Raw genomic sequence first — 11,924 nt, 5'->3', positions numbered from 1 at the left:
ATGAGGAAACACAGACTAAAGCACAAGGACGTCTTTGGCCTTTTAAACCCAGCATTTTATTTACTGCCTCAAACACAGTCAATAACTGAGCAACTGTTGTCAACACACCTTTAACTAACGGTAACAGGGAGAACTTGGCTGCAGGCTCCTGGCCCTGTGTCCCCACTGGGCTCAGTGTGGTTGTGATGAACAGGCGGCGCATGACACCCACGTGGCACCAGGATGGGGATAGATCTGCAGAGGCCCTGAGGCCAGTCCTTCTGCTGCTCCTGCCCCGCTTCTCAGTTCCCCCCAAACTTGGCTGGCTTCTCGCAGATATAAACCTCCCATTTGGCGCAGCTCTGCGTGCGGATGTCCCCCTTCTGGATGTACACGCAGCCTTCAGCTCCCGGGACCTGGAACCTGCCAAGCACAAGCCCCGTCTCACTGCCAGCCATGGGGCGGGGGCAGCCACAGGCTGGGGCGTTTACCCCTTCTCAGCTGCACTGGTAAGAATGGTCTTCAAAGTGCATTCACCGTAGTGCATAAATGAGAGGGGGTCAGATTGACAACCCTGGGTGAGTCTCCCCTGCCCGGCATCTGGGTCATCACTGACACCTCTGCAAAGTGAGAGGAAAATCAAATCCGAATGCTGGTATTTAACACCTGCTTTGCCTGACACACAGGGCCAGGCACTGAAGAGTCAGGCCCATGTTGCCATTTTGCTAATGGTAGGTTCTTATGTGGCTCCCATCACCATGTGCATCTCTGTGTCCAGCAGGGACAAGGTGAGTGAGGTAAAATCTTTTATTGGACCAACTTCTGTTGGTGAGAGAGAGAAGCTTTCGAGCCACACAGAGCTCTTCTCCAGGTGTGGGAAAGGTATGCAGTGTCACAGTTAAATACGAGGTGGAACAGACTGTTTAGCCTAAGTAGTTAAAAAATATTTCAAGGGAGACAAGGTGGCCGAGCTACTATTTGTTATTGGACTTACTTCTGTTGGAGAGAGAGAGAGACAGGCTTTCGAAGCACAGACCTCTGGTGGCTCAAAGCTTGTCTCTCTCACCCACAGAAGTTGGTCCAATAAAAGCAATTACCTCCCCCTCCCTTGCCTCTCTAATATCCCGAGACCGACACAGCTACAACTACACTATATACATATTTCAAGGTTCAAGGTGAAGTGGCCTTTTAACAACCTTCCAGTGCTAGGCAATAAAGAAAGGGAGGAAAAAAGGCAGCGGGAGGGGGGGAGGGAGGGAGGGTTGTTAGTGAGTCATAGATTGTCTCTGTTCAGTCCATGATTTTTAGTGTCTAGCAAAGTTATGAATTTAAGTTCCCAGGCTCGTCTTTTGGAGGTGTTGTGATTTCCTTTGAGACCGAGAGTCAGATATAGAGTGATTGCTTTGTGCAAAATGTTTGCCCACACGAATTAGGGTGTTTTTGTCCTTTCTCATTTCCCTGTGTGCGTTCATTTGAGCGTGTAGTGATTGTCTGGTTTCACCCACATAGTTATTACTGGGCGCATAGTACACTAGATGAGGTACACCACATAAGACCCAGGGATCTTGAAAGGGGTGTCGTGAGGGGTGCTGATCATTGTAGCAATGGAGCTACGTCTGCAGGTTTTGCAGCTGTTGTTCTGGCAGAATCTGGTGCCACTTGGAGTCAGCGTGTCCTGGTCTGTGGGGCGCTTCCTTCTTATGATGGGCTTGGAGAGGCCTGGGGGGTTGTTTGAAGGCCAGCAGAAGTGCACGTTTTCTCCCATCTCCCTGCAGGTGCGTGTTTTTCTCCCACTCCCCTCATTGCTGATGTGCCTCATCCCTAGGGGAGCTCAGTCTATGTGGCTCGTTCATTCCCTGGAGCCTCTGCCACCATAGCCATGAGCCAATGAGAGCCTCCTAGCCACCATAACCATAGAGTAGGAGACTGAGCTGCATGGGTGGTGGCTTGTGAACAGCTATCCAGTATGAGGTGGATTCTGCACAAAGCCACCTCCTGAATAGGGACAGCCTGGGGACACCAATAATCATAGAAGGGACCACAAGGGTCATCTAGTCTAATCCCTTGCCAAGATGCAGGATTTGTTGCGTCTAAACCACCCAAGACAGCTGGCTATCCAGCCTCTTTTTGAAAACCTCCAGTGAAGGAGATTCCACGACTTCCCTAGGCGTCTGCTCCACTGTCCTACTGGTCTTACAGTTAGGACGTTTTCCCTGAGATTTACTCTAAATCTGGTATGCTGTGATACTTGTTACTTTACAGCCAAAAGTCCCAAAGTGGTTAGAGCTGCTCAGAAACTACTTATTTTCCACCTGGCCTTTTTTTTTTTTTTTAAATTTCCCCCTAAATATTCAATCAAAACCAAAAGCTTTTTACTGAAAAGTGGAAATTTTTACCAAAAACTTTTCAGTTTACATTGGAAAATTTTGAAAAAAATGAAAATTTTATATGAAAAGCCATTTGTCACCGGAAAAAATGTTCCGATGAAAAATGTTTGGCTGGTTCTAACCATTATCCCCATTTATGGAGGAGCTACCCCGTTCAGAGCCAACATTGAACTGGATCAGTGCCCTTGGATGGGCACAGGCAGCGAGGAGAGACGTACAGCTGGAAGGAGAAAGGGGAGCCATCAGCCCACGTCCAGTTCCCGATGTCGTTGTCGTAGTTCAGCCCTGTCCAGAAATTGAAGTGGAATTGCTGTCCCTGGCGCACGTACACGCGCTTGGACATCTCATGTTTCAAGAACTCCTGCTCCGAACAGCAAAGGACAACAATCAATCCCCGAATAACTGTTTTTTCCCCTTTGAAGGCATCTGGGTGAGAACAGGGGCTGAGTCCTTCTGGAAATCAGGCAAACGATTTAATTGACTAAACTATGGGTAGAGGTGTCTGACTCTGTAGGCCTCCGTGTTTGATAAGTTGGCCTAAGTGACCCTCCAAGGGACACGTACTGAATCAATGCAACAGACCCCAGATTTCCTGGCTCCTAGTTCCTGACTTAACCCCCAAACTATCCTACCCCTCATGCTGTTCCCAAACAAGACTTCCTCATAGATTATTCTTGGCAAGGAGGAATAAAAGCAGGAACCAAGGGCCCAGGAACTGCCAAATCAGAGCACAGCGATGGCTCATCTCGTGCAGTAGCTCACCGCCATGAGAGGGGCCAGTGCTGGATGCTTCACCATGAGGTGGGAAAAGACCCATAATGCATCTTGCCCACTGTGCAATACAGCAGCATAGAGGTCATTCCTCCATGACTCCTCAATTAGCTGATCTGTTTATGTCCTGAATCACAAGGATCAATGGCCCTGGTCCTCTTATCCTAGCTCACGTTGCTAAATGCTCTTCTCATTCAGGCAGAAATCCGATCCTTGCCTAAATCTCCCTAAATTATTTGCCTCAGTATCCTGCAGAAGTGAGTTTCATAGATAGTTATCTTGACTTTTTCACTTGCTTGCTAATTCACAAAGTTCAGTCATTTGCAATGGGTCTCCCAGTCACTAATGCTAACTAATAAGTTCTGTTTTTTAAATGCACTTTGTGCTCTTGAAAGGATCTGTGATGACAGAAATAGAGACTGGACTCAGAGGGCACGCTCCCTCCTCCTCGTGCTCTGCATGATGACTTCTATAGAGGAAGAGGTGTTAGCTCCCATAGGCCGTTCCATCCTTGGACTCTAACGAGGATGACAACAAGGAGGCCAGTTATCACCTGCCCCACTGGGAACTCAATGGAAGGTGTCACTACTGACTTGGGTCTGGGCTGGAACTGTGCATTAGAGATGACAGGCCTCATGTCCCATTACACTGCCCTATAGCCAGTCGATCCCCCACTTTGCTCCTCCCCCGAACGCCACAGATTCCAAGGCTTTGTCTACACTGGCAAGTGAAAGACAAACTTTTGTCGTTCAGAGGTGTTAAACCTCCCCCCCCGAAAGACAAGTTTTGTAGATGACAAGTGCCGGTGTGAACAGCACGTAGTCGGCAGGAGCCCTCTCCTGGTGACAACACTAATGCTACTCATTGGGGGTGGAAGTTTTTTGTCTGCTAGAGAACTCTCTCCTGCCGACAAACAGTGGCTACACTGCGCGCCTTTTAGTGGCACGGTTGTAGCGGCACAGCCGTGTCGCTAAAAGCTGCATAGTGTAAACACTGGTATAAAAAGTAGGGTCAGTGTGTATGTAATTGTCTTATCAACAACTAATATCGATAAAGAAGAGAAGCAGAGGAGGCTCTGTACCAGCTCCTTCTTCGTGTCTATCTTCACCAGACTGGCCGACATTGCAGTACAAGCATCTAAGCTCTTATGCCAGGATTTCGCGGATGTGGAAAAGGAGTAACAGCTGGCTGCCTGCTGGTCCCAGTCCACCTCACACGTGCTGCAGTTGTCCTCTTGAAGAAAAGGGAAAACAGACAGACTTTCAGTCCTCGTTCTCCGAGATCATTTTGTTACCACAGCTCCGTGCTGCTGGGTGTGAAGGATGATGGGAATTTCCCCTCGCTTAGAATTCTAAACCGCTGACCCATCCCTGCACATGTCTGCTCATTCTGAGAGCTCCGGCTGCCCCTACTGCCTTTGACCATCAGCTCCTTTCTTCAAGCAACAAGTAGGATGCACGGTAAACTGGTACCATGAGTTCTCATCTCAGTGGGGAGGGCGGGTCAGGGAGTGAGGGACAGTTATAGCCCATCTCTGAGAACAGGAGTTATAGGAAGATGGAGACAAGAATTAGTAGGAACTGAGTTCCCATGGTGATGAACACAGTAAAAGGAAGACAGATCAGATAAAGATCTGGAACAGAGAGAATAGATAAGGATCTAAGGATGGAACGAAAGATAGAGAAGGATATAGGGAGAGAGTGAGAGCTTAGAGAAGGATCTAGGGAGGTGGGGAGGGATCAGAGATAGGTAGAATATAGGTAAAGGAGAGATTAGCTGAGGGTGTAAGGGGGGAGGGAGGAATTGGTGGATGGGGGGAGTCTTTTCCTCAGAGGCTTTAGCTGTGATTCCTTACCCTTGCCAGTTGTCAGCTGCTGCAGAGTGTCCGAGAGGATTATGTTTTCCATTTCAATGACCTCCAGCTCTTGCTCGGATTTCTGGGACAGCTGGTAAACTTTAAAGACACAAGAAAAATCATAAGATAACGGGGTGCCCAGAGCCAGTGGATTGCTCCAGCCTGGATCATCCTGGGGTGTTTTACAGCATGAGATGGACTGTGAGCATGTGTGGATACAGTGCCACCTACTGACTGACAGGAATGTGAGACATGGATCTCCTCTTGCTTGCACCAATTTTACACTAGTCAAATCCCACTGATATCAGAGGAGTCGTTCCTTATTCACCTCAGGGTGAGCGAGAGGGAAATCGGCACCATTGTTTTGAAACTGGCTTCTCTGCAGGAAATATCAGAGATGGGCGCTCCCTGCGTTTTACCAACAAATAACCACAATGCTTGGCACTTGCATGTCGTACATTTCAGATGGGGCTGACAAACATTAACTCATTACATGACAGATGACAGAGACCTATTGTGACGGTGCCACCCTTAAGGCTTTACAGAAATATGCTTATGGCTGTATATATATAACATAACTCGAATGTGGTTTATGCTACATATGCCATGTAACGGTTATGATCTACTGAATCTATTAATCCTATTTGTATGCATCTATCATTTTTGTATTCGAAGTTATAAATATTGGCTGCATACTTGTTTGATTCTAAGTAGGCTGTAGTGAAGCAGTTGGTCAGCTTCCTGAGAAAAGACTATTCTCAGTTAGTGCCCAATCAAGAAACACTTAATGAACTTGAAGACACCAATCCACATCTAGACTTTCCTAGGAATTGGCTTGGCTGGTAAGGAATTCAGTCATGCATGGACATGTGACTTGCCCAGGTGACTCCAAAACTCCATTTTGTAGCTGGACTTTGCATAGGAGAGAGGAGGGGGTCTCCACTCACAAGAGAAAGTCTATTTAAGCCTGTGAGAGACCCCTCCATTTTGGTCTTCAGCTGGCTAAAGAGAGAGTCTCTCCACCCCCAAAGATACCTGAAAGAAACTGGAACAAGGGACAATGACTGCAAGGGGTGGGAGTGATTGCTGGACCTAGGCTAAAAGGAGATTAGTCTGTAAAAGGAAGCATTCTGGAACTGGTGAGGATCTTATCTGTATTCAGTTTCTTACTGTATTAGACATAGATTTGCAGGTTTTATTTTATTTTACTTAGTAATTCACTTTGTTCTGTCTGTTACTACTTGGAACCACTTAAATCCTACTTTCTGTATTTAATAAAATCACTTTTTACTTATTAATTAACTCAGAGTATGTGTTAATACCTGGGTGGGCAAACAGCTGTGCATATCTCTCTATCAGTGTTATAGAGGGCGAACAATTTATGAGTTTACCCTGTATAAGCTTTATACAGGGTAAAACGGATTTATTTGGGGTTTGGACTCCATCGGGAGTTGGGCATCTGAGTGTTAAAGGCAAGAACACTTCTGTGAGCTGCTTTCAGGTAAGCCTGCAGCTGTTAGGGGACGTGATTCAGACCTGGGTCTGGGTTTGCAGCAGCCTAGCGGGTCTGGCTCAAACCAGGCAGGACACTGAAGTCCTAAGCTGACAGGGCAGGAAAACAGGGGCAGAAGTGGTCTTGACACATCAGGTGGCAGCTCCCAAGGCGGGTTCTGTGATCCAACTCGTCACACCTATTTGGCCACCGGATCCATTCCCCCTCCCAGTAACAGAACCATCAACATTTACGTTGAGGATATTCTAACAAATGTACTCAAGGCTGTAGGTTTGTAGAGGGAGATCAGCAACATCCCACAACCCTGAGGTCACGGGGCAAATCCTTTTTATGCTTATCTGTACCTAGGCAGGCATTTATACAGCCAGTGTCACCACAGGACCAGAGTGCCTCTAGGCACACACTAAGGGAAGAATCTCTCTCTAGTATCCATCACCATGGTACCAAGGCACCTACAGTTACCATTCACATGGCCATGGCAATAACCTTTGACTCCTGATGGTGAAGGAGGAGTTCAGAGCCAGCCTGTACAACCAGAATCCCCCGTGGTGGCACCTTTGGCCTTTGTCTATCCAGAGAGCCCTGATCTACCATTGACCTCACAATACACCAGCTAATGTCCCAGCTCTGATTCCCCATGCGAGGTCCTGAGTTCTCTCCACCTGCATTTCATTGGGCCTATCACTCTAGCCTCTATACTGATTGAGGGAGTCATGATTATACATGTTCAAAGATGGATGTCACTCTGCAACCCATTTATAGCCACGTCTGCAGGTTGGATCAGTCTAGGTGGATGTTTTCCAGGGCAGAACCTTAGGTAGAGGTCTCACTCCAAGAGGCACATCTTGTACTGGGCATTAAAATGGCAGGACTCAGGCCTAATCTGATCCCCAGTGCCTATGAGGATGTTCTGGTCCTGCCTTCCTTGAGTTTCACTCTACAGGACAATTAGAGGGCTGGGCCAAAGGGTCAATTCCTTAGCAGCCCTACCCCCCTCACCAACTAGAACACAGAGCTAGGACTGACTTCTGGCTTCTAGGTTCATGGACAGGGGACATCAGAGGCCATGGAGCTTGCCAGAGCCTGAGGGGCTCATTGGCATGAGGGGTCACAGATGAGGTGGTGGATGTTACTCCTGTGAGGACTCCACAAACTGCCAGCTCCACCTCTGTTACCAACTCAGTCCGTCGTTCATTGTCACCTGTAAATGTCCTGCAGGGGAGGACCATGAAGTGTACAGGTGACGGGCCTTGAGCCATGTCTTATAGGTAACCGTTAAATCCCCAGCCCCATGGAAAGCAGCAGCTGGAAGGTTCAGTAAGAAAGATGGGGCTGAATGATCACTTTACATTACAGCATAACAGGTGAAATGCAAAAAAGACAGTTAAATAGTAGCTACTAATGTCAGACATTTTAAAATTAGCAGGTCTGGATTACTTGGATCAAATGGGTTTAGAAGAGCAGGCTCTGGACCATTAATGCTGATTCTCAATAAGTCTTGGAATACTGGGTAAGTTCCAGAGAACTGGAAGAAAATGAAAGTTGTGCCAATATTTAAAATGGGTAAATGGGATGATCCAGGTAATTATATAGCCCTGATGTCAATCCTGGTCATAATAAAATAATGGCTGATGGAGAACTGAATAGTTATGTATCAATGTCCTATCGGATAAAGCATAAGATGGGTGTTAGTTGGTGTCTGCTACAGACCAGCAAATCACATTAGGGAGAAGAGGATGACTGGATCCTCACATACCTAACTATAATATGTGGGGGGTGGGGGGTGGGGGAAGCTGTGTGATCACCGGGGACTTCAATTTGAGTAACATATGCTGGAGGTCTCATGATGTTAAAACGTCATTGGAATTTCTAAATCATAGAGATGACAATTTTCTAATTCAAAAAGTGTTGCGGCCAATACAGGAGCACTCTGTATTTGTCTTGACAGATAAAGATAAACTGATCACAGAACTAAAAATTAGTGGTTGATTACACACAAGTGATCATGACTTGATCAAATTTATAACGTGCAAACAGAATAATGTCCAAATCCAGTAATATTGATACTTAGTGCTTTAAAAGGGCCTATTTCACAAAACTGAAAATAATTATCAGCCAAATCAGCTGGGAGGAAGAACTTAATCAAAAAATGTGAATTATAATAGGGAACTGTTTAAGATCACTTTACTACATGCCCAAAAATCACAATGCCGCAATCGGGGAAGAAGGCCATGCTGGTTAAAACACCAGCCTTTTTAGCGGGGTTATGAAGGCAGCTATAAAAACCTCCAATACATAATAAGCAGAAGAAAAGGGAAGTCAACAATAATGAATATAAATCACAAATTAGGAACTGTAGAAAATTGATAAGGGAAGCATAGGGGCACCAGGAGACATCAATGGTCAGCATAATTAAGGACAATAAGAACTTTTACAAATGTATTTGTAACAAAAAGTATCGTAACAATGGGATTGGTCTATTACTAGACTGAAATGATAGAATTAATAATGCAGAAAAGGCAGAAGTGCTCAATAAATATTTCTGTTGTATATTTGGGAAAATATAGATGTACTCATATCAGATCATGATGATGACACTCCTTCCATTCCAGTGGTAAATCATGAGGATGTGAAATAATAGATACTAAAGACAGACATTTTTAAATCAACTGGCTGAGGAGCAGGCTGGACCATTTATGTTGATTTTCAATAATTCTTGGAACACTGAAGTTCCCAAAGACAGTAAGAAAGCTAATGTTGTGCCAATATTTAAAAATGTTGTGCCAATATTTAAAAAGAGTAAACAGGATGGCCTGGGTAGTTATAGGCCTGTCAGTCTGACATCAATTCCAAGCAGCATAATGGAGCAGCTGATACGGGACCCCATTAATAAAGTATTAAAGGAGGGTAATATAATTAATGCCAATCAACATAGGTTTAGAGAAAACAGATCCTGTCAAATTAATTGGTATCTTTTTGTGATGAGATTAAAAGTTTGACTGATAAAGGTAACAGTGTTGATATAATATATTCAGTCTTTTGTAAGGCATTTGACTTGATACCACATGACATTTTAATTAAAAATTAGAATATAAATTTAACATAGGACACATTATATGGATTAAAAACTGGCTAAATTATAGATCTCAGTATGTAACTGTAAACAGAGAATCATCATCAAGCAGGTGTGTTTCTAGTGAGTTCCCACAGGGATTGGTTCTTGGCCCTACGCTGTTTAACATTTTCATCAGTGACCTGGAAGAGAATGGAAAATCACCACTGATAAAGTTTTCAGAAGGCAAAAAGACCAGGGGGAGCGGTAAATGAATAAGAGGACAGGTCACTGATACAGAGCAATCTGGATCATTTGGTAAGCTGGACACAAGCAAACAATATGCGTTTTAATATGGCCAAATGTAAATGTATACACCTAAGAACACAGAAGCCCATATTTCCAGGATGGTGGACTTTATCCTGAGAAGCAGTGACCCTGATAAAGATTTCAGGGTCATGGTGGATAGTCAACTGAACATGAGCATCCAGTGTGACACTGTGACCAAAAGGGGGTAATGTGATTCTCAGATGTACAGTAACTCCTCACTTAAAGTCGTCCCGGTTAATGTTATTTCATTGTTACGTTGCTGATCAATTAGGGAACATGCTCGTTTAAAGTTTTATAATGGTCCCTTCTAACGTTGTTTGGCAGCTGCCTGCTTTGTCCACTGCTTGCAGGAAGAGCAGCCCATTGGAGCTAGCTGGTGGGGGCTTGTAATCAGCTCCCCCTATCAGCTCCCTGCTCCCCTAAATTCCCTGTGCTGCAGCTGCCCAGCAGGCTAGCAGTTACCGGCATTGAGCTGTCCCTCCCCCACTGCCATGTGCTGCTCCTTCTCTCTGCCTTGGAGCTGCTCCCGGAGACTCCTGCTTGCTGTACGGGGGGAGGGGGAAGTGGGGGGCTAATGTCAGGGTGTCCCCCTCCCCTGTGCTCCTGCACCCCGCTTACCCATTTCCACAGAGCAGGGGGTACACACGAAAGGTTTCAGAACTGAGAGAGCTTCCAGGCAGCAGCTGGTCTCAGCAAGCTGATCTAATTAACAAGGCAGTGTACTTAAGATTGGGGTCAGCTACTTAAAGGGGAAATGTGCATCTCTGGCTCTCAGACACACTGTGTGTGTGTGTGTCTCTGTCTCTGTCTGCTATGCTCTCTCCCCTCCCTCCATGCCTGCTGCCTTGCAGAGTGAGGCTACATTACCAACCAGTTAACCCTTGAGGGCTCAGCCAAATGCTACTTCATCATTTAGCAGTAAGGCATTCCCTGCGAAATATCCCACCCTGATTTCACCACCTCAACCCAGCTTCACAATCATCATCACTGTGTACCAGTATTAAATTGTTTGTTTAAAACTTAGGGGTGTGTGTGTGTGTGTGTGTGTGTGTGTGTGTGTGTGTGTGAAAAATTTCCCTGGAACCTAATCCCCTCATTTACATTAAATCTTATGGGGAAATTGGATTCGCTTAGCATCGTTTTGCTTAAAGTCGCATTTTTCAGGAACATAACTACAACGTTAAGTGAGGAGTTACTGTATAAACAAGGGAATCCTGAGTAGGAGTGGGGAGGTTCTATTATCTCTGTATTTGGCACTGGCGTGAGTGCTACTGGAATACTGTGCCCCGTTCTGGTGTCCACAATTCAGAAAGGATTTTGAAAACTGGAGAGGGCTCAGGAAATGAGCCAGAAGAATTATTAAAGGATTGGAAAACTTGCATTATACTGTGATAGATTTAAGGAGCTCAGTCTATTTAACTTAAGAAAGACAAGGTTAAAGGACAAGATCACAGTCTATATCCACAGGGGGCACAGAAATGTAATACTAGAGGGCTCTTCAATGTAGCAAAGGTATAACAAGATCCAATGTCTAGAAATGGAAGCTAGACAAATTCTGACTAGAACCTCAATTTTCTGACAGGGAGGGTAAACCACCATTGGCACAACTTACCAAGGGCAATGGTGGATTTTTAATCACTGACAATTTTGAAATCAAGATTGGATTTTTTCTAAAAGATCTGCTGTAGTTCAAAAATAATTAATTCAGTTACTGCTGTGTTTCACAGGACATCAGATCAGATGATCAGAGTGGTCCCCTCTGGCTTTATAATCTATGAAACACTCACCCTGTAGAGCCATCACGATCACCAGAATCAGCAAGATCAGGCAGACGGGCCCAAGGATGATGGCAGAGAGCCGCCATGGAGATACACTGGGAGATGCTAACAGGAAGGAAATGGAGAACATGAACATGCACTTCCTTCTGCTTGGGATCCTCAGCCGGGAACCCTCTTCTGGAGTTAGGTGCCTAAGCCAATAGCCTAGTGGTAGGGACTCTCACCTGGGATGTGGGTGATTTGGAGCAGGGACTTGAAG

The 11,924-nt window shown here is 45.5% G+C and overlaps 1 protein-coding gene across 1 annotated transcript; it reads right to left on the bottom strand.

Annotated features, from left to right (window-relative positions):
• Window positions 1-281: 281 nt before the first annotated feature.
• Window positions 282-11,770, bottom strand: LOC112119963 (oxidized low-density lipoprotein receptor 1-like; the record flags this gene model as incomplete). The annotated part of the gene is made up of 5 exons (XM_026646133.1): window positions 282-402; window positions 2,585-2,727; window positions 4,219-4,370; window positions 4,993-5,091; window positions 11,675-11,770. Coding segments are annotated over 5 exons (611 nt in total), but the record flags the coding sequence as incomplete, so codon positions are not given.
• Window positions 11,771-11,924: the final 154 nt, after the last annotated feature.

This window comes from Terrapene carolina, unplaced genomic scaffold (assembly GCF_002925995.2).
Source record: "Terrapene carolina triunguis isolate 2854851 unplaced genomic scaffold, T_m_triunguis-2.0 Scaffold34108, whole genome shotgun sequence".
Lineage (NCBI taxonomy): Eukaryota > Metazoa > Chordata > Testudines > Emydidae > Terrapene > Terrapene triunguis.
The sequence above is the reverse complement of the archived record's forward strand: the minus strand, read 5'-3'. Positions and strand labels throughout refer to the sequence as shown.